This window comes from Sus scrofa, chromosome 6 (assembly GCF_054392235.1).
Source record: "Sus scrofa isolate SSC_HxYL_T2T_F1_AM1 chromosome 6, Sscrofa_HxYL_maternal_Yorkshire_Landrace_v2.0, whole genome shotgun sequence".
NCBI lineage: Eukaryota > Metazoa > Chordata > Mammalia > Artiodactyla > Suidae > Sus > Sus scrofa.
Window position 1 is genome coordinate 124358311 of NC_139388.1, and position 23441 is coordinate 124381751.

The following is a 23441-nucleotide window of genomic DNA, read 5'->3' on the forward strand; positions in this document are numbered from 1 at the left end:
TCAAGTTGACATGGGGAATTTATTTTGTAGAAAAGCAATATCTAGAGAATGCCACACAACCCTAGTATGTCTACAGTACTATATAAAAAATGACAATTGCTCATAACAACATTGAAGCACTGAAAGATAACAAAGTACTTTCTGAATCCAAGAAGTCAAATTATACCCAGTATCACTTTAACGTCCTTATATATATATATCAATGCTAACATTCAGTAAGCCAAATAACCAGGTCATCCAATAATGTAACTTTGGGTGAAACATAGCTTGGTGATATCCAAGTCTTTTGGCAATACGTAAACTGGCTCTTACTCATCTGGTTTATCTCCACACAAATATTTTAAAATTTCAATTTCTTGGTCAAATGACATACTTTGCTTGACTTCATTAAATATATTTAGACGTTTCTATTATACACAGTTAAATGTACAACTAAATTAGTAAAAAGTGCTAAGGTTTTATGGGAACATTAATACTCTGACAAAAATGTTTATGAATGTGCTCTATACTAATATTTCTTTCTTCATTTAAATCTTAATTTTTTCCTTCTATTTTATAATCAGTTTTGTGATTTTTTTTTTTAATAAGAAATCTATGCCTTCTCAATTCATACAGATTCTTCTCCCTTTCTATTTCTTAGCTTAAATTAAATTTAAGCTTTTATCGGTATTTTAGGCTTCATGTGTATTCTTACTCCTAAACACTAGCAGTTCTTCAGAGGCCTAAAATCCAGCATAGGAATTACTGTATTAAATTAGTTCTAAAACATTAAAGACATTTCTCCTGAAATATACAGAACATGTCATGCCAAATCTCTTGTTTATACAATAAACCGGTAATATTGGTCAATTGCACATATAACATATTCCCAAAATAGAATAACTTAAATATTAAAACGTACCTTTATGTTACCACCATAACTGACCTTATAAGCATAACAAATGGCAATAGTCTATACAAAAATCACAAAATCCACTAACCTTAAGTGCGACATATCACAGCGTACAAACTCTCACCTCCCTATGACCTATTCAAACTAGAGAAAGCAAACTATAGCTTTAAGCTACTTCAGCATTTATGCCCTACTTAGAAATTTATGCGAAACACAATTTTATGTTCAAATATGGAGATAAGCAACATAATTCCAAAACCCAGAAGTATCCCAGCATTCTGTAAAAAGAAATATCCCCAGCGGCTACATCCGTGGTCACTAGCGTCATTGTGTAGCATCTCGGGTACCTTAGAAGAAGAAGAAGAAGAAAAAAAGCAACCTTTAAGTTTCCAGAACCAGAGATTAGTTTTTAGAAGAATTTGCAGGACAGTATATTGGCTTTATATGTAGCTAGATATACTATGAGTCAATTCTCTAAAATATGACCACATACATACTGACTCTAGCTAATAATGTCACACAGCATCTCCCAGCAGTTTCATTAACAAATAGTATTCTTGGTCTCTTCAGCAAGTCAAAATTCTTAATGGTCCAGTTTGCTCCACTGTAAGATGGAGAGCTACACAGACGACCCTGCTCACTGCCTGTAAATAACATGTGGCTCACTTGAAGGTCAGAGATATGGAAGCCTTATACCACATAAAACATAATTTTAGCAATATGATTGGCTGAGATTGTTAGAGGAGCTTTGGTGACAAAAAGCTGTAACTCCTTTGTCTATTAATAAGGAGCCATTCTGAAGTACACACAGTATGCTAATGCTATGTAGCTTGTACTAGTTTTCCTACAGACAGTTTAATGCCTGACTACTGAAATTCTACCTCACAAAAGACACATCAGAAAGGGGTAGACATTTCTGTGTGTCCTGATACACATTAGGCAGGACAAAGATATGTTTGTGAGCAATAATCCAAAAAAATAAAGGACCCATTATTTTATATGCTACTTTGTTGAGTACAGAATTGTTTCTCACTGCAACCACATTTAATCTACAGCCTTTTGAAAATGAGGTTTCATTGAACATTTTCTCCATTTCATTGTCAATTCTATATTTTGACTTCTTAAAAACTTACCATATCCACCAGAGCAACATACATGAACAAGCCAGCAGTAAGTGCAAATATCCACATAGAAACATTTTCAGCATAATGACCGATGAAAATTCCTGTTGCCATTCCAAGATATGCTAGCATAGCTGACAGAGCATTATAAAGAACAGCCTGCTTAACAGTCATGCCAGCCTTTAGTAAAACAGCAAAGTCACCTTTAATAGAAAACAAAAAAAGGAGATAAAGTAACTGAAAAATCATTTTTAAGACGCATAGTCAAAAGACTCCAGACTTAAGAAATTCTCCAGGTGTTTTGAAGAGAAAAACAAAAACAAAGTTAAGAATTACCCGGGGCTAATAGTGCTAATCAGTAAAAATCACCCTAACAGCTTTATAAATTAAGATCCTTTCTTTCTTTCTTTCTTTTTTTTTTTGGTCTGCCTTTTTAGGGCCACACTTATGGCATATGGAGGTTCCCGGGCTAGTGGTCAAATTGGAGCTGTAGCCGCTGGCCTACGCCAGAGCCACAGCAACATGGGATCCAAGACACATCTGTGAGCTACACCACTCACAGCAACGCTGGACCCTTAACTCACTGAGCAAGGCCAGGGATTGAACCCACGTTCTCATGGATGCTAGTCAGGTACACTAACCGCTGAGCCATGACGGGAACTCCAAATTGAGATCTTTTGTCCAAAGTTTTTCTTAAGGTGTCTACTTTGTCAATGAATATCAACAAACACCTTGAAACTACTTTTGTGCTCTTGCACTGTCTTCAAGGAGCTTTTAACAGGACATAAAGAGGGAAGACTAGAGAACATACATGAATGATCAGCAAATGATAAATGCAATATATAATTAAGAACCAAAGAGTCTAATGTTCTGGTTATAAAAAGAGAAATTAAAGATTAAAGAAATTAATTAAACAATTATTTTACAGCCGAATCTGCAGCAAATGGAAGTTCCAGAGCTAGGAGTTGAACCGGAGCCACAGCTGCAGGCAGGCCTACACCACAGCTTACGGCAATGCTGGATCCTCAACCCACTGATCGAGGTCAGGTATCAAACCTGCAACCTCATGGACACAGCTCATTGGGTCCTTTTTTTTTTCCTCCCTAAAGTGGTATTATTAAGTTTATTTATTTTTTATTTTTATTTTTTTTAGTATGTCAGGTTCTTAACCCACTGAGCCACAATGGGAACTCCGAGATTAAAGAAATCAAGATCACAGTTAACAAAGGCATCATGGAGCATGCAGGATCTAGAATGTGGAACACAGACCAGATGCTGAGGATTATAACAATGAAGCAGGAAGAGGAGAGACTTCTAAATAGCAGGATACATGCCAAGGAACAAGTGAAAATGGTATTCAGGAGTGTGTGAATACACCTCTGTAAGAAGAAAAAGAAGGACACGAACTGGGGACCAAAACAACTCTGGGAAGATTTTAAGTCCTGGTGACAGAATATTCAAAATACAATTCACCAACTTCTCTTTTCTTTAGCTCCAATGAAATTCTTTTTGTCAACTTCTCTCTGTTAATGGAAGATGACTCTTTAGATATCTGTGGTCTTATTCCTACTGTGTGCATCCCTACTGTGTGAACCACCGACGTCACCAGTATGCTGGTATAGGAAGATACTTGGTAGGGAAGAGGACAAGAGAGGGGGCCCAGGTATCTTTCTGGCAACCCCACACAGGCAATTGCGTAGTTGTAATCATTGGGTTAGAATTACGGCTGGAAAAAATTTGGACTTGGTAAGAAAAGAAAGCTGGTTAGGCTAGTAGACTTACAGGAAGGCATAAATGAGGAAGTCGGCTAGAGCTATCATCAGCAAAAGCCAGTGACTATGACACTCTACCCACCTGGAAAATACCATTTGTAGGATTCTCTTACCTAATTCATGAGGTAACTCGTGACAGAACACAGCAACAGAAGTACTTAAACCACTTGATAAACCTTCAGTAAAAGCAGCACCTGTGCAAAAAATGACATCATTTTGTGGGTATGCATTTTGAAAATCTTAACAGCATACACGAAGAGGTAAAAGACATAAACTCTGTTCTAGTTGTGAATAAACAGAACTTGTTCTCAACTGTGCTCTGTATCTTCTTCATAAGTAATTTTAGATTACCTTCGGTTAGGTTTAAATTTTCCAAAGGAGCACAAGCAGATATGATTGAGAAAGGAAAGAGCGATTAAGTGATCTTACACAAAGCTAAGTAACTGCTACCACATAAAACTCTTATTTAAAAATATAAAACAAACTGATTTTAAAGGCTTAGAAAAAAATTATATGTTTTCCTGGCTTCAGAGGAATTCACTACGCAATTATCTTTTTTTTTTTTTTTTTTTTTGGCCTCAATTGTGGAAGTTCCTGGGCCAAGGATCAAACCTGAGCCACAGCCATGACAATGGTGGATCCTTAATCCATTGGGTCACACAGGAACTCCTCACCTTCATCCTTTCACTGTCTTACCAGGAGAGTTTAAGACAAGTAGCTCACTACTTTTAAAAGCTAACACATTATACAACTGAATGCTTACAAACCATGACAGCATTTTTTCATCCTCCTTTGTCACTTATGCTGTGTACAGTACAAAGGAAGAGCACCAGGCTCCCAGGGAGCCAAGGCCAGGCATCATCCCAGGATGGCAAAAAAACCCAAAACACAAAAAACAAAACACTGCCTCTTTGGGCAAGTAAGTCACCTTGCCACGCCTTCGTCGCTTAATCTGTAATTATTTCCATGCTTCCTCCCAGAACTAGTTACTACAATTTGTAAGTATTCTATTATCTCCTAATTATAGAATAAAAATTAAATAGCAAAAATTCTATAATTCTTCTTTGGATAGAGATTAGTAATTAAACTTATCAAGTATGTAAAGATTCCTTTAACATAAAAAAAAGATGATGGAAAAGATCCTTTTACTTTAATAAATACTATTTATATTACCGATAAGAGAACTCAAATGTATTTGGGAAAAAAACTCACATGTGCTAGAAACACCTCTGAACCTAATCTTCAAGACCTTGCCAATTAAAACAACTTTTGGTAGTTACAATTTAGGTAATGGGCTAGGCAGTTTCTAGCACTAAAATCTTATCTAATATTTACTGAATACTTCATTGTCAAAGCAGCCAAGGAAGAAATAACATTTTGATAATCTCAGAAGTTAATAGCCTTAACAAACCAACCTATTCTTTACTAAAATAAAACTGGTGGTTTAATGTGACATTTTCAGAATCGACCAACAAAGGACAGACATGTAGATTTATACCAATTGCAAGGCCATCGCTGAAATTATGCAAGCCGTCCCCCATTATCACCATCCACGCCAGTGTGGCGATGCCGGCATCTTTCAGCTCCTCCCGAGAGTAGCGCTGACTGTGACTGTGGGGGTGGTGGTTTTGATGGTGGTGGTGGTGGAGAATATGATGGTAGTCATGATGGTGGTGAATGAGATCATCTGACTGGCCGAGTGTATCATGGAAATGTGAATGGCATTTATTCTTGCACCCTCTGGGTACATATTCATTGTAGACTTCCTGTGGATGAGCATGGGCTATCATGACCTCCTCTTCTTCCAAGATTGCTGGCTGCTGAGAATCAAAGTGGGAGGCCTCTTGAGAGTCTGCTCGTAAATAGCCTTCAGGACCTAGGTGTGAACATAAAAGACATTGGGACAAAGGAGCCTTCATTAATGCGCACGGACACACTTCAAACATTCCCATGGACAAAGTCAACAAAAGATCTTAAAAACTCTCTCATGTATACCTTGAACTAGACATTAGAAAACTGTTGGAGTTCCTGTCGTGGCTCAGTGGTTAATGAATCTGACTAGGTACCATGAGGTTGTGGGTTCGATCCCTGGCCTCACTCAGTGGGTTAAGGATCTGGCGTTGCCGTGAGCTGTGGTGTATGTTGCAGACGTGGCTCAGATCCTGCGTTGCTGTGGTTGTGGCTGTGGTGTAGGCTGGCAGCTATAGCTCTGATTAGACCCCTAGCCTGGGAACATGCATTTGCTGCATGTGCGGCCCTAAAAAGATAAGACCCCAAAAAAAAGGTGGATTTTAAACGTTAACCTTCAATAACTATCCCCAGATCCTCCCTTAATTTCTTCTGCTTCCTTATGTTTACAAAGACGATTTTTCCCGATTACGAAAGCAGCACATATTTATTTTAGAAAAATATTTTATTTACTTTTTTTTTTTTTTTTGGCCACCCCACAGGACATAAAGTTTCCGGACCAGTGATCAGATCCAAGCCGCAGCTGCCACCTTAGCCACAGCTGTGGCAACACCAGATCCTTAACTCACTATGCTGGGCCAGGGATCAAACCTGTGTCCCAGTGCTCCCAAGGCACTGCCGATCCCATTGCACCATAGTGAGTACTCTCAGAAAAGTATTTTATTTTAGATATTTAAAATATTTAAAAAAAAAATTAAGAAAAACATTGAAAATTGGAAGTAAAAAACAGGCCTAATCCTGTCATCTGATTTTCTCCTTTCTGAAGGGCAAAACTCCAGGAAAAACACAAGACCCTAAAATACTACCATCACCAAGAAACATTTATCATCTATCTGTGTAAACTACAACAATAAGATTTTATTTTTTTCTTGGAGTTCCTGTTAAGGCGAAGTGGCAATGAATCTGACTAGGAACCATGAGGTTGCAGGTTCGATCCTTGACCTCACTCAGTGCGTTGGGTATCTGGCACTGCTGTGAGCTGTGGTGTAGTTCACAGACTCGGCTTGGATCTGGTGTTGCTGTGGCTGTGGTGTAGACTGGCAGCTGTAGCCCCGATTAGACTCCTGGCCTAAGAACCTCCATATGCCTTGGGTGTGGCCCTAAAAAGCAAAAAAAAAGAGTTGATTTTTTTTTTAAAAGGGGAGGGGATGAAGGAGACAGTCCAAGATGCCTGCAAATCAAAGAGCAATAAACTCCTTCCAGCTCTCAGATTTATAAGGACTTACGCTCATCTACGTCTACTTTCTCCTCATTTGTTGAAAGCTGAGATTCATACTTGGACAACTGCTTCTTAATCTCCACATCATCATCATTTTCAGGTTTTTTCTGATTCTATAATAGCAAGGAAAAGCAATACTTTAAAATAGTTGGATTGCATATGCATACCTTTAAATGAAGAGTTAAGCAAAAGATTTCCTAGAAAAAGACAACAGAGGAGTTCCTCTTTAAGGATTTGACATTGTCACTGATGTGGCTGGGAACTTCTACATGCTTTGGGTGCAGCTAGGAAGAAAAAAAAAGAAAAAAGAAAAGGAAAAAGATAAAGATAACAGAGTAATAGACCTCTATTGGAATAAACTCCATTTACGGGCAGGGCCTGTACTTAATTTTGCAAAGCACCTAGCAGTTCGTCTTAGGCATAAATTGTTTAGAAAGATAAATTGGAGTTCCTGCCGTGGCGCAGTGGAAATGAATCTGACTAGGAACCATGAGGCTGCAGGTTCGATCACTGGCCTCACTCAGTGGGTTCAGGATCCCTAGTTGCCATGAGCTGTGGTGTACGTTGAAGATGCGGCTCAGATCTGGCATTGTTGTGGCTGTGGCATAGGCTGGCAACTATAGCTCCAATTAGACCCCTAGGCTGGGAACCTCCATATGCCATGCGTACGGCCCTAAAAGGACAAAAGACAAAAAAAAAAAAAAAAAAAGGTAAATTAAGGCCTTGGTAATATGAAAGAAAAGAAAAATTACACACTTACCTTTCTGAGTGTTTTTCCTAAGTCATACAGTCTAAATTTGGTCTTACACAAACAGAGTTTGTCAGAAATAGGCAATCTCAGGCCACACCCTGACCTAATGGATTAGAATGTGGATTTTGTTGTTATTGTTATTTTTGGCCACACTGGTGGCATGTAGAAGTTTCCAGGCCAGGCATCAAACCTGCACCACGGCAGCAACCTGAGGTGACAACTCAGGATCTTTAATCTGCTGTGCCATAAGAGAACTGCCCTTCCCAAACTTTCTCTAACTTAAAACCATACTATGATACTGATATGCACTTGTTACTAAAACTAAAATACTTTTCCTATAATAAAACACCATTAACAAGGTTTCCTTTTTAAGTAAATCTCTATTAGTTAGCCTTAAATTTATCACTAGGTGTTTTAACTACCTGAACACTATACTTTAGATACTGTCCAGATCTCAGAGCTCAAGAGTAATAGTAACTTCTTAAATGGTCCCTGTGCCTTACCTACTCTTGTAGAATATTCAAGATAATGAAAACTGTCACAAAAATAATAGATTTCTTTTTTTTTTTTTGTCTTTTCTAGGGCCACTCCCGCGGCATATGGAGGTTCCCAGGCTAGGGGTCTAATCAGAGCTGTAGCTGCCAGCCTATGCCAGAGCCATAGCAACGTGGGATCTGAGCCGCGTCTACAACCTACACCACAGCTCATGGCAATGCCAGATCCTCAACCCACTGGGCAAGGCCAGGGATCGAACCCGCAACCTCATGGTTCCTAGTCGGATTTGTTAACCACTGAGCCACGATGGGAACTCCAATCATAGATTTCTTATTTGCAGTACCATTGAATAAGACTTAAATAATCACCAGCATACCTGAGATTTCATTTCAGCTCTAACAGTATATAAAATATCCGTACACTCTTAGGTTATGAGAGTTTCTAAAGGCAAGCGCAGACAAACCTTTACACCTACCCCTAGCATAATGCCTTAAACACAGAGAAAGTACTTAAATATTTGTGAAAATAAATTGAATTCATGATATTTTAAATCACTTAGTTGATGCTTTATTTCTTGTTGGACTATGACTTTCGCTAGACCATAGAGTTTTTTATATTTATTTATTTTTGCTTTTTAGGGCTGCACCCGCGGCATATGGAAAGTCCCAGGCTAAGGGTCAAATAGGAGCTACAGCTGCCGGCCTTTGTCACAGCCACAGCAATACCAAATCCTTAACACACTGAGTGTGGCCAGGGATCGAACCCACAACCTCAGGTTCCTAGTCGGATTCGTTTCCGCTGAGCCACGATGGGAACTCCTAGACCATAGAGTTTTTAACCAATTCTTTCATTCCATAATATTATGAGCCTATAATGTTCCCTATGTTGAATGCTGGCAATACCTCATAAAAGTAGATACACACAATCCTTGTTTCCTTGGAGCTCATCACCCACAGGGAGGGAGGCTTTACACAGATAAGGATTAAACAATTCTTTGATTGTAATTTTTGATACATTCTACAAAGGAAAAACAAAGAGTGCTATGAGAGTATATAACAGGACCTAAGTCCCAGGTCAGGATTCCTTGATAAAATGATTATTTATACTAAGACCTAAAGATTAGGAACGGTTTGTTAAGGAAAGGCGAGGAGGGGTGCTCCAGGTAGGGAGACAGCATGTAGGAGGGCCTTAAAGCAGGAAGGGGCCAGCCTCTTCTTGAACTGAAAAAAGTGCAAGGTGGTTGGGGCCTAGTAGGTCCTAGATAGGGTGGCTAGACGTGAGGCCGGGCAGTGGGGGAGACCAGACAAGGCAAACCATGTGAAGAGTTGTGGACTTTGTCCCCAAAGCAGTGACAAGTCCTAAAGAAAGGATTTTAAGTAAGTGATACCCAACCTCATCAGATTTTCATTTAAACACATCACTGTGCCTGCTCTACTCTGAACTGGGAGAAGATGACAGCAAAATAACGTACATTGGTCAGTTAGGAGGCAACTGCTATCACCCAGGTAAGCTGGCTTGGACCATAATAAAAGTAAGGAAGATGGAGAGAAATGAAAAGACTCTGGACACATTTAATAAAACTGGGTTGGATATGAGGATGAGGGAGATTCAGAGATGATTCTCAGGTTTCCAGCTTGAGCAAGAAACCTGAGAATCTGAGAGAAAGAAAGTTTGAGGCTGAACTATTACAAGGGTCTAACTACACCAACAGTACGATTTAATTTGAATATAAAGATTTCAGATTGGCAAATATGGCAGGTAACCTAAAACTATGATAAATAGAATTTCTCAGGAATGCAGGACAGATGTCTTAAGGGAAATTCTAGATAAAAGGTCTTTTTATGGATCTGGAGAGCCTGCAATACTTAACATGTAATGAATAGCTTTTTTCTTTTTGAGAGAACCAAATAAGATTAAAAGCTGTTAAGTAAGTAACATTAAGATCTGGATGCTCTTGAAAAAAGACAGACTCAATACATTCTAAAAAGGGAGAGAACATGCAATGTTTGGAAAACCCCTGTCTTTGTCTAGAAATTATGCTTACTTGCCATTTAATATTTCTACATGCAACAAACATTTACCAATCATCTATTATGTGCCATACACTAGTCTAAGTACTGGAGATACAGCAGTAAAATAAGACAGAGAGGTCCTGGCTCTTATGAACTTACGTTCTAGTAGAAACTATTTTAGAATAGGAATTATTAAACTTCTCTGACTACAATCCACAGTAATACATGTAATAATACATGTAATATATGTATTATATGTATTATTTGTAAAGTAATATATGTATTATACTTGTAATATCATTGTTGCATTTAAAAACATTGGTCATGGAGTTCTCTTGTGGCATAGCAGATTAAGGATCCAGTGCTGTCACTGCGGTGGCTTGGTTTGCTGCTGTGGTGTAGGTTCAATCCCTGGTCCAGAAACTTCTACATGCAAGGCCAATCTCCCGCCCCCCCCCCAAAAAAAAAACAAACAACAAAACACCCACACTGGTCAGGACACAAGATTGATTTCACAACTCACAAATGACAGTAACTTAAAGAGTCTGAAAAATACTGTTCTGTATTAGATAAGAGAGTCTAGCTCTTAGAGTCCCATGTTAAGAATGTCAGATTAATTTTTTTTTTTTTTTTTTTTTTTTTTGCTATTTCTTGGGCCACTCCCACGGCATATGGAGGTTCCCAGCTAGGGGTTGAATGGGAGCTGTAGCCACCAGCCTACGCCAGAGCCATAGCAACGCGGGATCCAAGCCACATCTGCAACCTACACCGCTGCTCACGGCAACGCTGGATCGTTAACCCACTGAGCAAGGGCAGGGACTGAACCCGCAACCTCATGGTTCCTAGTCGGAAGGAATGTCAGATTAATGAAAAGCAATCTTTAGGTAAAATCTGAAAGTTAAATTGAAATTAGAATGTTAAAATAATTACAGTATTTGAAAGACAAACATTGTAAAATGAACACAAACCCCTCCAAAAAATGATTTTTTTTTTTTTTTTTTTTTTTTTTTTTAAGGTTAGAGTAAACCCAGAGAACTTAAAGTAGGAGGACACATCCTCAGAGCCATCCAAGTGAAGCAACGGGACATAAGGAACTTCCTGAAGATGACTTCTTGGAACTCTAAACCGAGGTTCAAAAAAGGTTCAAAATTTGCAATTTGGATTTTAGTGAATGTAAAGTTCATAAGGGCAAATATTCATAGAGCAGGAGGCTCCTTTCCTATTCACACACACACTTGGTTCCCAAAGTGAGTTCCATGCTTAACAAGAATCAGCTATGTTAGTTTTCGGGCCTCTTCATGCCAGCTGTATCTGTTATTCCAATTGCACAACTTAATTACACATCACTCCAACTATGAAATGACGGTGAGAATAGCTACTTCTATGAAAACTTAAGTTGAACGCTTCTGAAATGATTCAAAGGCAAGCTGCTTTAAAAAAAATAAACAAAAGACTATCAACTTACATAAGGCAACCACTGTATAATACTGTTTATATTTCCAAAATCTAGACTCTATACTCGAAATAGCTTTGTGAATATGTAACCTCTTGCTCAATTTCACAGAAATCAAAATTGGAAATGTAGATGGAGCAGCATGGCTATAGAGAAAAAAATGGCCACACAGAACTCCAACTCAAAGAATATCTTGGTCAACATCAAATGACTGGAATATGAGTGTACAAATTTTTTTTTTTTTTGTCTTTTGAGGCCCATATTGGCGGCATGTGGATGTTCCCAGGCTAGGGGTCTAATCGGAGCTACAGCTGCTGGCCTACACCACAGCCATAGCAACACCAGATCCGAGCTACGTCTGCAATCTACACTACAGCTCACGGCAACGCCGGATCCTTAACCCACTGAGCGAGGCCAGGGATCGAACCCGCAACCTCATGGTTCCTAGTCGGATTTGTTTCCACTGTGCCATGACGGGAACTCTGAGTGTACAAATGTTTTAATTAAAACATCTAAGAAGTGTACATGTCACATTTAAGAGGTCGTTAGGACAATCTTTTTTTGCTTTTTAGGGCTGCACCTATGGCATATGGAAGTTTCCAGGCTAGGAGTCAAATGGGAACTACAGCTACTGGCCTACACCACAGCAACCTGGGTTCTGAGGCGCATCTGCCACCTACACCATAGCTCACAGCAACACCAGGTCTCTGACCCACTAAGCAAGGCCAGGGATTGAACCCACATCCTCATAGATACTAGTCAGATTTGCTTCTGCTGTGTCACAATGGGAACTCCCATTAGGACAATCTTTTGACCGAACTGCCCAGTCACATCAGATAGGAAGAGGTAGATAACTGTAGGCAACTCAAAAGATACTTTTACTAAAGACAGAGAGCCTACTGTTCAGTGTCATAATATTTTCTGGTGGCAATTTGCAAAGGGAAAGTCTGTCAAAGTCATATACCCTTTCTTTTCTTTTCTTTCTTTTTTTTTTTTTTTTTTTTTTTAAATATTATGGCTGCATCACTGCGTATGGAAGCTCCTAGGCCAGTGACTGAATTAGAACCCTAGCTGCAGCCTATGCTACAGTTGCAGCCATGGCAACTCTGGATTCTTTAACCCACTGTGCCAGGCTGGGAACCGAACCCACATCTCCACAGCAGCCTGTGCTGCTGCAGTCGGATTCTTAACCCGCTATGTCATAGCAGGAACTCTTCTGTTCTTTTTTTTTTTTTTTTAATTAAAAAAAAAATTGAGGAGTTCCCGTCGTGGCGCAGTGGTTAACGAATCTGACTAGGAACCATGAGGTTGCGGGTTCGGTCCCTGCCCTTGCTCAGTGGGTTAACGATCCGGCGTTGCCGTGAGCTGTGGTGTAGGTTGCAGACGTGGCTCGGATCCCTCGTTGCTGTGGCTCTGGCGTAGGCTGGAGGCTACAGCTCCGATTCGACCCCTAGCATGGGAACCTCCATATGCCTCGGGAGCAGCCCAAGAAATAGCAAAAAAAAAAAAAAAAAAAAAAAAAAAAAAAATTGAAGTATAGTTGATTTACAATGTTGGGTTCATCTCAAGTATCCTTTCAAACAAAGCAGAATATTCAGCTACTGGGTAATGTAAAGTTTTCGGTATGTGGGTTTGTTTTTTTTTTGCCTTTTTAGGGCCATACTCATGGCATATGGAGGTTCCCAGGCTAGGGGTCAAATCAGAGCTGTGGCTGCTGGCCTATGCCACAGCAACACCAGATCTGAGCCGCATCTGCGACCTACACCACAGCTCATGGCAATGCCAGATCCTTAACCCACCAAGTGGGGCCAGGGATCAAACCTGCATCCTCATGGATACTGGCAGGATTCGTTGCTGCTGAGCCACAATGGGAACTCCCAGATAATTTAAAGTTAATCCATGATACTTTTTTCTTAAACCACTTTATTGAGGTATGATAGACATATAAAAACCTATACTTTTTTTTTCTTTTTGGCTGTACCTGCAGCATACAGTTTTCACAGCAGCAACCTGATGCAGTGACAATGTAGGATCCTTAACCCAATGTGCCAGAAGGGAACCCCAAAAGCTGTACATATTTAATGTACGTAACTCAATGAATTTGGGGATAAGTATACACTCCTGAAACCACCACCACCATCAAGGCATAATCATGATGCTTTTGATTTTCAAGGCCCTGCTTGTGTCTCGTCTGGTCATTTATATAGATCCTTAGCCTTGCCCTGCTTCGTCTCTGATGAGTTTGAAGGGAATACTGAAGATGGAGAACTACAGAGTTAAAAAGATACAGAATTGCTCTCCATGACGCCCCTGGGAGCAAAACTATCTCAAGGGTACTGAACTCCCTCACAAATAAAGATCATAAACACAGAACAAGCTCTGCTGACAACTTAGTTCAAGTACTCAGAATATTTTTCTTACCTTTTTTTTCTTATCTTTAAATTGCTTGATCAACGTGAGTACATGTTCAACAAGAAACATGAAATACAAGCCTCCTAGAGCTGTCAGACCTTTCCATGTAGAATCAAAATAGGTACTTTCTTCTATGCTTTGAGAAGAGAGATGACTGAAAAGTGGCCCTCTCTTCATTTCCATTGCTGGTTCTTCATGGCTGTGACTATGGTGGTGACTCGCATGAGACTAAAGGCAAAAGAATATGGCTTTTATACACTCAGTTTCATACACTGTCAGAAAAACTGGCAAAGATCATAACACCAAATTTGAAATCACTTCAAATTAGGCAATTAATGTGATACTTTGGAATAAGGGGAAGTTTAGGATATTAAAAATAAAATGATCCCCACCCCTGGGCATCCATCTAGAGAAAACCATGATTTGAAAAGAGACATGTACTCCAATGTTCATTGCAGCCTTATTTGCAATAGCAAGACATGGAAACAACCTAAATGTCCATTGACAGAGGAGTGGATAAAGAAGATGTGGTACATATACACAATGGAATATTACTCAGCCATTAAAAGGAATGAAATAACGGCATTTTTAGCAACATGGTTAGACTTCACTTAGAAATTATGCTAAGTGAAGACAGTGAGACATCAACATCAAATGCTATCACTGACATGTGGAACCTGAAAAAAGGACAGAATGAACTTCTTTGCAGAACAGATACTGACTCACAGACTTTGAAAAACTTATGGTTTTCAAAGGCGACAGTTTGGGGGCTGGGGGGATGTGCTGGGGGTGTGGGATGGAAATGATATAAATTGGATTGTGATAATCATTGTATAACTATAAATGTGATAAATTCATTGAATAATAAAATAAATACATAAATAAAATGACCAACAAGCAGCAGCGATCTAGAGCTTCACACACATGATGTATGATAGCACTTACTAGAGCCGATCTGTTTAGTGTAAAAGACAGACACATTCCCCAATGTCCTTCATAACATACAGGCAGTGGGTATTTCCAATGATTTTCCATGGCCACAAATAACACAGAACTGCTGCATGTAACAGGCGTGTAGGTCACTGCTTATACTTGTAGCTGAAAAACCCCTACCAGAGTCATCAGTGTGCTTACACATGGCCCAGTCAGGGTAATGCGCCCTGGCAGGTACCTAAGATCCGCAGGCAGCTGAGTGTAGTTGGAACTTCCACCACTGCATTTTAGGGAACCAGGTATAGTGCACACTAACAGAGGTGAGACTGGGATACGCCCCATGTACATGCTGCTTTGAGCAGCAGGTAGTCCTGAGCATCTGCTATCTGGTAGTTGGGGAGCTTGTCAGAGCAAAATAGTCTTCTTTTACTACTGAATGAAACATGATGAGGATGAGCTATGCACTGCTCTAGGAACAGAGTACATTTTCTCTCCCACTTACCTGCAAACCTCTAAGAGAAATTACCAAAAAAAACAAAAAAAAAAGGAACAAAAAAGATGAGATCCAAATATTTCTGCCTGTGCACCTATCCCAAGTACTTAACGGAAAAGTAAGTTCACTTCACTAAACTTGCTTTAAGAATTCACTCATGTCACAAAGTGTAAATCTTTAAGTACGCATGTAAATTCAACTGTGAAGAAAAGTTGAAGTAGCTCAGGTAGTCACATTTTTTATTTCTGTAGCAATTATACTAACATGTAAGGCAGATAATTCACATTGCTGCAGTCTGTCACAGTACTAATAGCTGAGTAGAATCTTTCTCCTTTTGTTAACTAGATTTCAAAAAGTTAAATTAGCTTGCATTTAGTAAATTCCCTTTAAAAGTAAAAAAAGCAAAAAAAGGGAGTTCCCGTCGTGGCGCAGTGGTTAACGAATCTGACTAGGAACCATGAGGTTGCGGGTTCGGTCCCTGCGCTTGCTCAGTGGGTTAACGATCCGGCATTGCCGTGAGCTGTGGTGTAGGTTGCAGACACGGCTCGGATCCCGCGTTGCTGTGGCTCTGGCGTAGGCCGGTGGCTACAGCTCCGATTCAACCCCTAGCCTGGGAACCTCCATATGCCGCGGGAGCGGCCCAAGAAATAGCAACAACAACAACAACAACAAAAAGATAAAAAAAAAAAAAAAAAAAAAAGAATGTGTTATTGAGATCTAGCATAAAAACATGGCTTTCAGCTACCAAATATATCTTCAAATTAACTCCTCAAAACCAAATTTTTAACTTTTTACATTAATACAAAGAGTGTTCTATGACAAACCAAAAAGAAAACACACACACACATTTAATGTTGAATACTAAAACACGAATAATACAAATTATTGTACTTACATGTGGAAGAAGGTGTAAAAGAGCATCACCACTCAATGTCCCGACAGCCAGTGCCACAAGGAAACTCAAGAGAAACTTGAAAAACACCCGATTCATGAGAGGCACTAAGATAACACCCAGCAAAGACAGGAAACTGATGATGGAGATGGCTATAAAGCCACCAACCCAGGCTGCCAAACAAAACAAAACAGAGCAAAGAAAAAGCATATGATTAATAAACTTTAGTCTTTTTTTTTTTTTTTTGCCTTTTCTAGGGCTGCTCCCGCGGCATATGGAGATTCCCAGGCTAGGGGTCTAATCAGAGCTGCAGCCACCAGCCTTCGCCAGAGCCACAGCAATGCCGGATCTGAGCCTCGTCTGCAACCTACACCACAGCTCAGGGCAACACCGGATCCTTAACCCACTGAGCAAGGCCAGGAATTGAACCCGCAACCTCATGGTTCCTGGTCGGATTCATTAACCACTGCGCCACGACGGGAACTCCTCGATTGATAAACTTTAAATACAAACTCTAGCATTACCAACTATGGTAATACTAGACCGATATAACCAAGAAACTGGATCAAATGAACAATATGACTGAACCCTTCAGATAAAGGACATAAACCTAGTGGAAAATTCTTCAGCTGGAGGGGAAAACGTGGTTGTCAAGGATGAACTCTAGTTCACTCAGGAAATAAGCTTTCAGAGCTACATTATAAAAGGAAAAATGTAGGGAAAAAAAGAAAGAAAGAAAGAAAAAGAGAAAGGAAGAAATAAAGACAGGAAGGAAGGAATGAGGGAGGGAGGGATAAATGGATGTAAGGAGGAAGGAAGGAAGAGAAGGCAAAAGAGGAGTTCTCATGGTGGCTCAGTGGGTTAAGAATCTGACTAGTATCCATAAGGATGTGGGTTTGATCCCTTGCCTCGCTCAGTGGGTTAAGGATCTGGAATTGCTGTGATCTGTCACAGACTCACAGCTCGGTTCCCGTGTTGCTATTGCTATGGTGTACGGTGGCAGGTGCAGCTCCGTTTCAACCCCTAGCCTGGGAATTTCCATATGCAGAGGGTACGGCCCTAAAAAGATTATGAAAAAGAAAAAAAAAAAAAAGGGCAAAGGAAACTGGGAAATTAAATTCTTTCCTCAGTGAACTAAGCAATTACATCTCCATTATAGTTTTTGAGCAATGCAACTCTACACTAAAGCAGAGCGAATCTTGGTTTCATTTATTAATAAGAACATACCAGAATTCGGCTCCTAAACAGCAGAGATTAACTCTGACCTTCCTCTAAACAGTATGACAAAATATAAAGAGCCTCCCCCCTTTTTATGGCTGTGCCTGAGGCACTTATAGTGACAATGCCAGATCCTTAACCCAATGTACCACAAGAGAATTGTAAAGAGCCCAAATTTTGAATAACCTTGACACATCTTATGGGAGAACCCCAGACAAGTTACAATCTAAGTTTTATTTTCTGGATTTTCTTTTGTTTTGTAAGGGTAAGGCTCACACACTTGCTTTCTTCATATTTGAGATAGGAACAATTAAGATGATATATTTGGAATTATGCTGAAAAACGAATAGGTTGATGTAAATATAAGGAAGAGGACAACATAAATGTGTATATTGGAAATACTTTTTACAAAATACAGGCAATTTTACCTATTTGTAAAGAATAGGTCTTTGGAGGGATTTCAGCTTTCTTGTCACTTGTCGTATGAATCAGGCATGATCTGGTATCAATCTGATTGATGATGGCTGGGCAAAGATAGTTGAACTCGGTGGCATTGAGTGGAACCTGGATGCCCATGCCATGAGATGTAAGCAGCTTTGACGCGTTGAAACACTGAAGAAAAGCAAACAGTGAAGTCACCAAAAGGCATTCCCACTAGAGAATCCAAAAACGCTGTTTGATGACACAACACCCTCTCCTTACTGAAGCCGCTTCTTTATTTTTTTAAGTTAAGGGGAATCAAAATCAACTTTGGTTTTGAGCACCTTGGAACTTGCCTCAGGTACCTGGAGATACTGTGTTACATGGGTGTTTTTTCCCATCTTTTCTGCCTATTTCTTCTTGGGGGTCGTGGTCACATCACTAGTCACCTCAGGAGAAAGCCTCAAGTGGGAAAAGCTTGAGGATAAACGGACATTCAGAAGCCTGTTAATTCACTGTAAAACCTATTAAGGAAATAAGCTTTAATGTCGATATGGGGTTCATTAGAGATTGAGAAATATGTTGTTTTAGTACTAACGCTACCCTACCTGGCCTAAACAAGCCCAAGACAAGTCACTCTTCCAGCAATGACTGTACTTGCAAAACTTAGCTCAGTTCCGTCGACATACCTGGCAAAATAACACTCCACAACAAGAGAATGTTAAATTATGTAGATTACTCTTGAAGAGGGCAAGGCTGATTAATAAAAGCAACCTGTACTGGCAGGCAGATGTTTCAACAATTTAATTAGATGACAAGCTTAGTTTGAAGAGAATCTCCTCTGGGTAATGTACGCTCCCCCTTCTCTCCCCAAATTGGCGGAAACACCTGTTTCTCATCTTCTGTAAAGTTATTTTAAACTCCCACAATTCTTGGCCCATAGTACTCACAACAAACTTTATCACTAGTGTTCCTATGGGAATGACCATTAGTAGGATTTTCCTAGAATTAGTACAGTCGTGTGATAGTTTGAATGAAGTACTGAAGTTTTGCCTATTAATGCATATCAACTAATTCTTTGTTTTTGACATTTCCCAGTCTAGGTAAACTGTGTACAGTCTGGAAGTCTAGTCTACAAAAAAAAAAAACAAAAACACATGAACTCAGAACCTCCAACTTTTTCCTTGCCCAGCACAATACAATGGGTAGAAGCTCCAATTTCAGTCCCTCCACAACTCACTGTGATCCCTCTTGTCAAGGAGGTAAAGCTGCTTTCTCTTCTTGCATTCTCTAACCCTTTCGATCACATCTTTCCTTAAAATCTGAATTCTAACTCCCGCTTTTTTGACCTCCCATTTCCTGTTTTTTTTTAATTAATAATACTTACGTTTAAAGATTTTTCTCCCCAAGTAACTTTGATATCTGCTTTCTATACTTACTAGAAAATAGTTTCAGCAGGCAGCATTATTCTTACCAAAGAACTACTTCCTAGGTTTTGTATCAGAAATGTTTACAACATAGTAGGGATACTTAGAGCTAAATGCCTTGCTGAGAAGGTAGAAAGAAATTCCCTTTTTGATGAACTCACCATTTTATTTTACTTTTTGTCTTTTTTTTTTTTTAGTCTTTTAAGGGCCACATGCGTGGCATATGGAGCTTCCCAGGCTAGGGATCCAATCGGAGGTATAGCCGATGGTCTACTCCAGAGCCACAGCAAAGCAGGATCCAAGCTAAGTCTGCAACCTACACCATAGCTCACAGCAACGCCAGATCCCTAACCCACTGAGAAAGGCCAGGGATCGAATCTACAACCTCACAGTTCCTAGTCCGATTCTTTAACCACTGAGCCACGACAGGAACTCCTACTTTTTGTCTTTTAAATAAGGACCACACGTGTGGCATATGGAGGTTCCCAGGCTAGGGGTCTAATTGGAGCTGTAGCTGCGGGCCTACACTAGAGCCACAACAACGCCAGATCCTTAACCCACTGAGCGAGGCCAGGGATCAAACCTATGTCCTCATGTATGCTAGTCAGATTCGTTTCTGCTGAGCCATGTCAGGAACTCCTAGAATTAGGACTCCCACTATTTTATTTTTACTTGAAACCACGTACAACTGAGACGGAATGGCAATGACAGGACAGACGAGCATGCGTATTGATTAAAATAACGAACAACACTCATCTTACCTCCTGAGTATTCTCGTTTGTGCTTCTGGAATACATAAAGCCTTTTCTGGGCTCACTCACAGATTCATTTGTTTTCCTATTAGCCAGCCAGCTCACCCGGCTCTTTTCTGTGATACTGGGTGGAGTGGAACTGCTCACATCTTTGGGGAGTTTTCCATGTTTTGGAGATTCTATTGTCTCTAGAAAGTGAGTTCCTTCAGAGACGGCATTATACACAGTCGAGGTCACTTCACCAGCACCAACACCATCCTTGATTAAAGCATTCCTCCTACCATTGGCATGTTCTGATCTGTGAGATCCCTTCCCCTGGCTGCTTCTAGGATCTTTATTTGAACTCTCAGAGTCATGGTCTGGGCAAAGAGCTTTCCGATTGTTTTTACTGGGAGCGCGATTACGGTGAAAGTGATGATCATGGTCAGAGTGATGCTCGTGGTCGGAGTGATGCTCGTGGTCATGGTGTATATGGATTCTTTTAATCTTATCTATGCCTATATTCTGAAGCAACTTTCTGAACCCTTCAACTGACAAGGAATTATTTTCTCCATAGCGACGGAAAAGCTGCTGAAGGTGGTGTTGCTGTGTGGTAACTGCCATGTCAACATTAATGCCAGATTCCCAATTGGGAATAATTTTCTCAGTGGTCTGAGGGAAAGCAGTGGCTGGTCCTACTTCATGAAGGGGATTTGTGAAGGACAGGGAGAAGGTCAGGATTAAGATCACAGATAAATTCCTCGCCATCGCACTTTCCTAAGACAGAAAAAGACAAAGAAAAAAAAGCCCTTTTCAAAATAATTTCAATAAAGAAATCTCATGCTAAAAGCTGATGTCCAATCAAAGAATCAAAATTATAGAGCATCATCTAATGTGACCAGTGAAGTGCTAGCTAATGTAAAAATATAGACAAGTGGAGTCCTAGGCTCGAACCCTGAATTGCTAAAACACATGAAACAACCAGAAAGCAGCTAAGTGCTAAAACTGTAATTAGAACGGTAAAAGCAATGATGATTCAGAGTCTGGAGAGATTCATGTGGCCCCAGCCATACTGGCAACTTCTTACTGCGTTTAGAAAAACAATTCAAAACAAAACAAAACAAAACCCAACTACCTCCACCACTACCATCATTTCACAGAACACTCTTTTAATGTCAAAAAAGTAAAATGGCAATCTCAGAATAGCTCACATTTAAAATTTTTTTCTTACACTATATACAATACAATTTGAGGCTTCTTTCCCCCAATCCCACTCTTCAAAGGTACAAAATTTTTCCAGTTTCTTGCTTATGCCTCATGCACACTCAGGTAGATGCATGCCTTAACCACACAAATGGGATGTTTTTTTACCCCACTCAACAAATAACATCTTTTTATGTCAGTACATATAAAGCGATCTCATTCTTTTGAATGCCTGCACAATAACAGTTCTTTTAAACTTCATTAAAAAACTATCTCGCTCTTCTGTTGCTTAAAACCAGTGAAAATCTTTTCATAGACTACCACTCATCCACACAATAGTGTTTGGAACCAAAAGCCTATGATGCAAAGAGGAATTAGGAATCCAGTTGTGCCTTGAAAAGCAGAATTGAGTTAAACAGAGGAAGAGATAGCCCAGATAAGTGGATAGACTAGTATCTCTGTGGACAGTCAGCCGATGTCCAGCACCAATGATGGATACCATCGTGACCAAACTTACCAGCCTCCAGAGAAAGAGGTGGACTCAGGGGTGAGAGAGCAAGGGCAAGGGGCAACCCAGCTCTACCACTTTCAGCTGCTCTTCTTTGGACCAGGAAAAGCTGGTAATACCTTTCTTATAGAGTGACTGAGGAAACACATGACGGATGTATGTGGAAGTGCTCCAAACACTGTCAGCAATGTTGCACAACAGCTGCTTATCATACTGTGGAAAATGGAAGTATGTACCATCACAGGGTTAGACTCCTGAAAGAACAATCCGTGGGGCCTGAAGTTTTAATAGGCAGAAGAGAACCTTTAAGAAATCATTCGCAGAAGAGAAGCAAGGAGCGGGATGGGTGGGGTCAACACAGACGAATGGCTCGGGGACAGCTCTGTTCCTTTCTCCAGGGAGGATGCTCAGGGCGGTACTGGACCCGCTGGCAGATCTCCTTCCCGGCAAGTCCGCGTGTGTTAGAGAAAAGAAAGCTGAAGGAAAGGGCCTGGAGAATAGCGCCAATGGAGAAAACACGAAAGAGGGCACCAAACTGCTTCTAAGGGCTTTTTATTTTTAAACACGACAGTACCTTCTTAGAAAATTAGATAAACAGGACTAACCGTTTCCTTACCCCGTTGGACCTCGCAGCCTATCTGTGCACCCCAAACTGGGAAGTCTGCCCTCGCCGTTCCGCAGGGTTCCCCTTTTCCGCCTGCCCTGAGGGACCTGCGGGACTCACCTCCTCGCGGCCTCGCTGCCCTCCGGCTCGGTCCCGCGCGCCAGTTCAGTTCCCGCCGGCGGTCCGGAGAGCTCGGCACTCGCTTGTGCTTCTCTCCGTAGAAACGTCTATAGGGCGTGAGGAGGCGGCGGTCTCATCTGTCCGGCTGGCCCCTCGGTTGGGGTACTGCACGGCAGACACAGAGAAGCCTCGCCCCACGTGCCCTCTCCTCCCGCGAGCCGCAGGACAATTACTAATTACCGCCGCGCGCAGCTCGCCGCCGGGAACCACCGCCTCCGCCAGCCATGACTACGGGGCATGCGCAGTGCGGCTCGACCCCGTCCCCTGCAGGCGGATCCGCGCGTCCGCCTGTTCGCCGGCGCCGCGGGGCTCGCAGGGGCGGGAGAGGGCGGAGACGCGGCTCTGGCGGGCTCTTAGCTCCAAGATCAGCTGGAAGCCCTTTCCTTGAGCCCCTCCGCGCCCCTGTCTCCCTGAGGCCCGAAACTCGCTCTCCAAGGCCCCGACCCGGGCCAGCCCCGTCTGCTGCTAGGAACCAAGCCGTGAGGTGCAGCGGGACGTTCCTGCCGTCGTTCCGGCACACGAGCCCTAGGTCTTTCTGGAGGGTCTTGAATTGTTCCGGTAGGGTCTTCACTGCTGGGAAGGAGGTCGTGCCTGTGCCCCGAGCCAAGATCCAGGGGCGCTGGTAAAGATGGATGGGCACTGAGGACCACTTCGGCCAGGAAGGGGGGCGGGCCCTGAGGGGCGGGCCCGCCTCTGCCCCGCCCCCGGGCTCCTCGGAAACGCGGTGCGGATAACGC

The 23441-nt window shown here is 41.2% G+C and overlaps 1 protein-coding gene across 6 annotated transcripts; it reads right to left on the bottom strand.

Moving 5' to 3' along the window:
* Nucleotides 1-23380, bottom strand: SLC39A6 (solute carrier family 39 member 6). 6 transcript variants are annotated; one of them, XM_021096272.2, is made up of 11 exons: nt 22645-23380; nt 21930-22133; nt 20240-20986; nt 18060-18243; nt 16417-16586; nt 14105-14323; nt 6980-7085; nt 5284-5661; nt 3899-3979; nt 2026-2216; nt 1-1239 (listed from the first exon to the last, which is right to left on the bottom strand). In XM_021096272.2, the coding sequence occupies exons 3-11, from the start codon at nt 20975-20977 to the stop codon at nt 1087-1089; spliced, it is 2220 nt and encodes a 739-aa protein (XP_020951931.1). In that variant the 5' UTR covers nt 20978-20986; nt 21930-22133; nt 22645-23380; the 3' UTR covers nt 1-1086. The 6 variants fall into 6 exon arrangements, 3 of the variants coding, with proteins under 3 accessions (XP_020951931.1, XP_084820603.1, XP_020951930.1); XM_084964477.1 differs by having other exon boundaries at nt 21930-22174; XM_021096271.2 differs by lacking the exon at nt 21930-22133.
* Nucleotides 23381-23441: the final 61 nt, after the last annotated feature.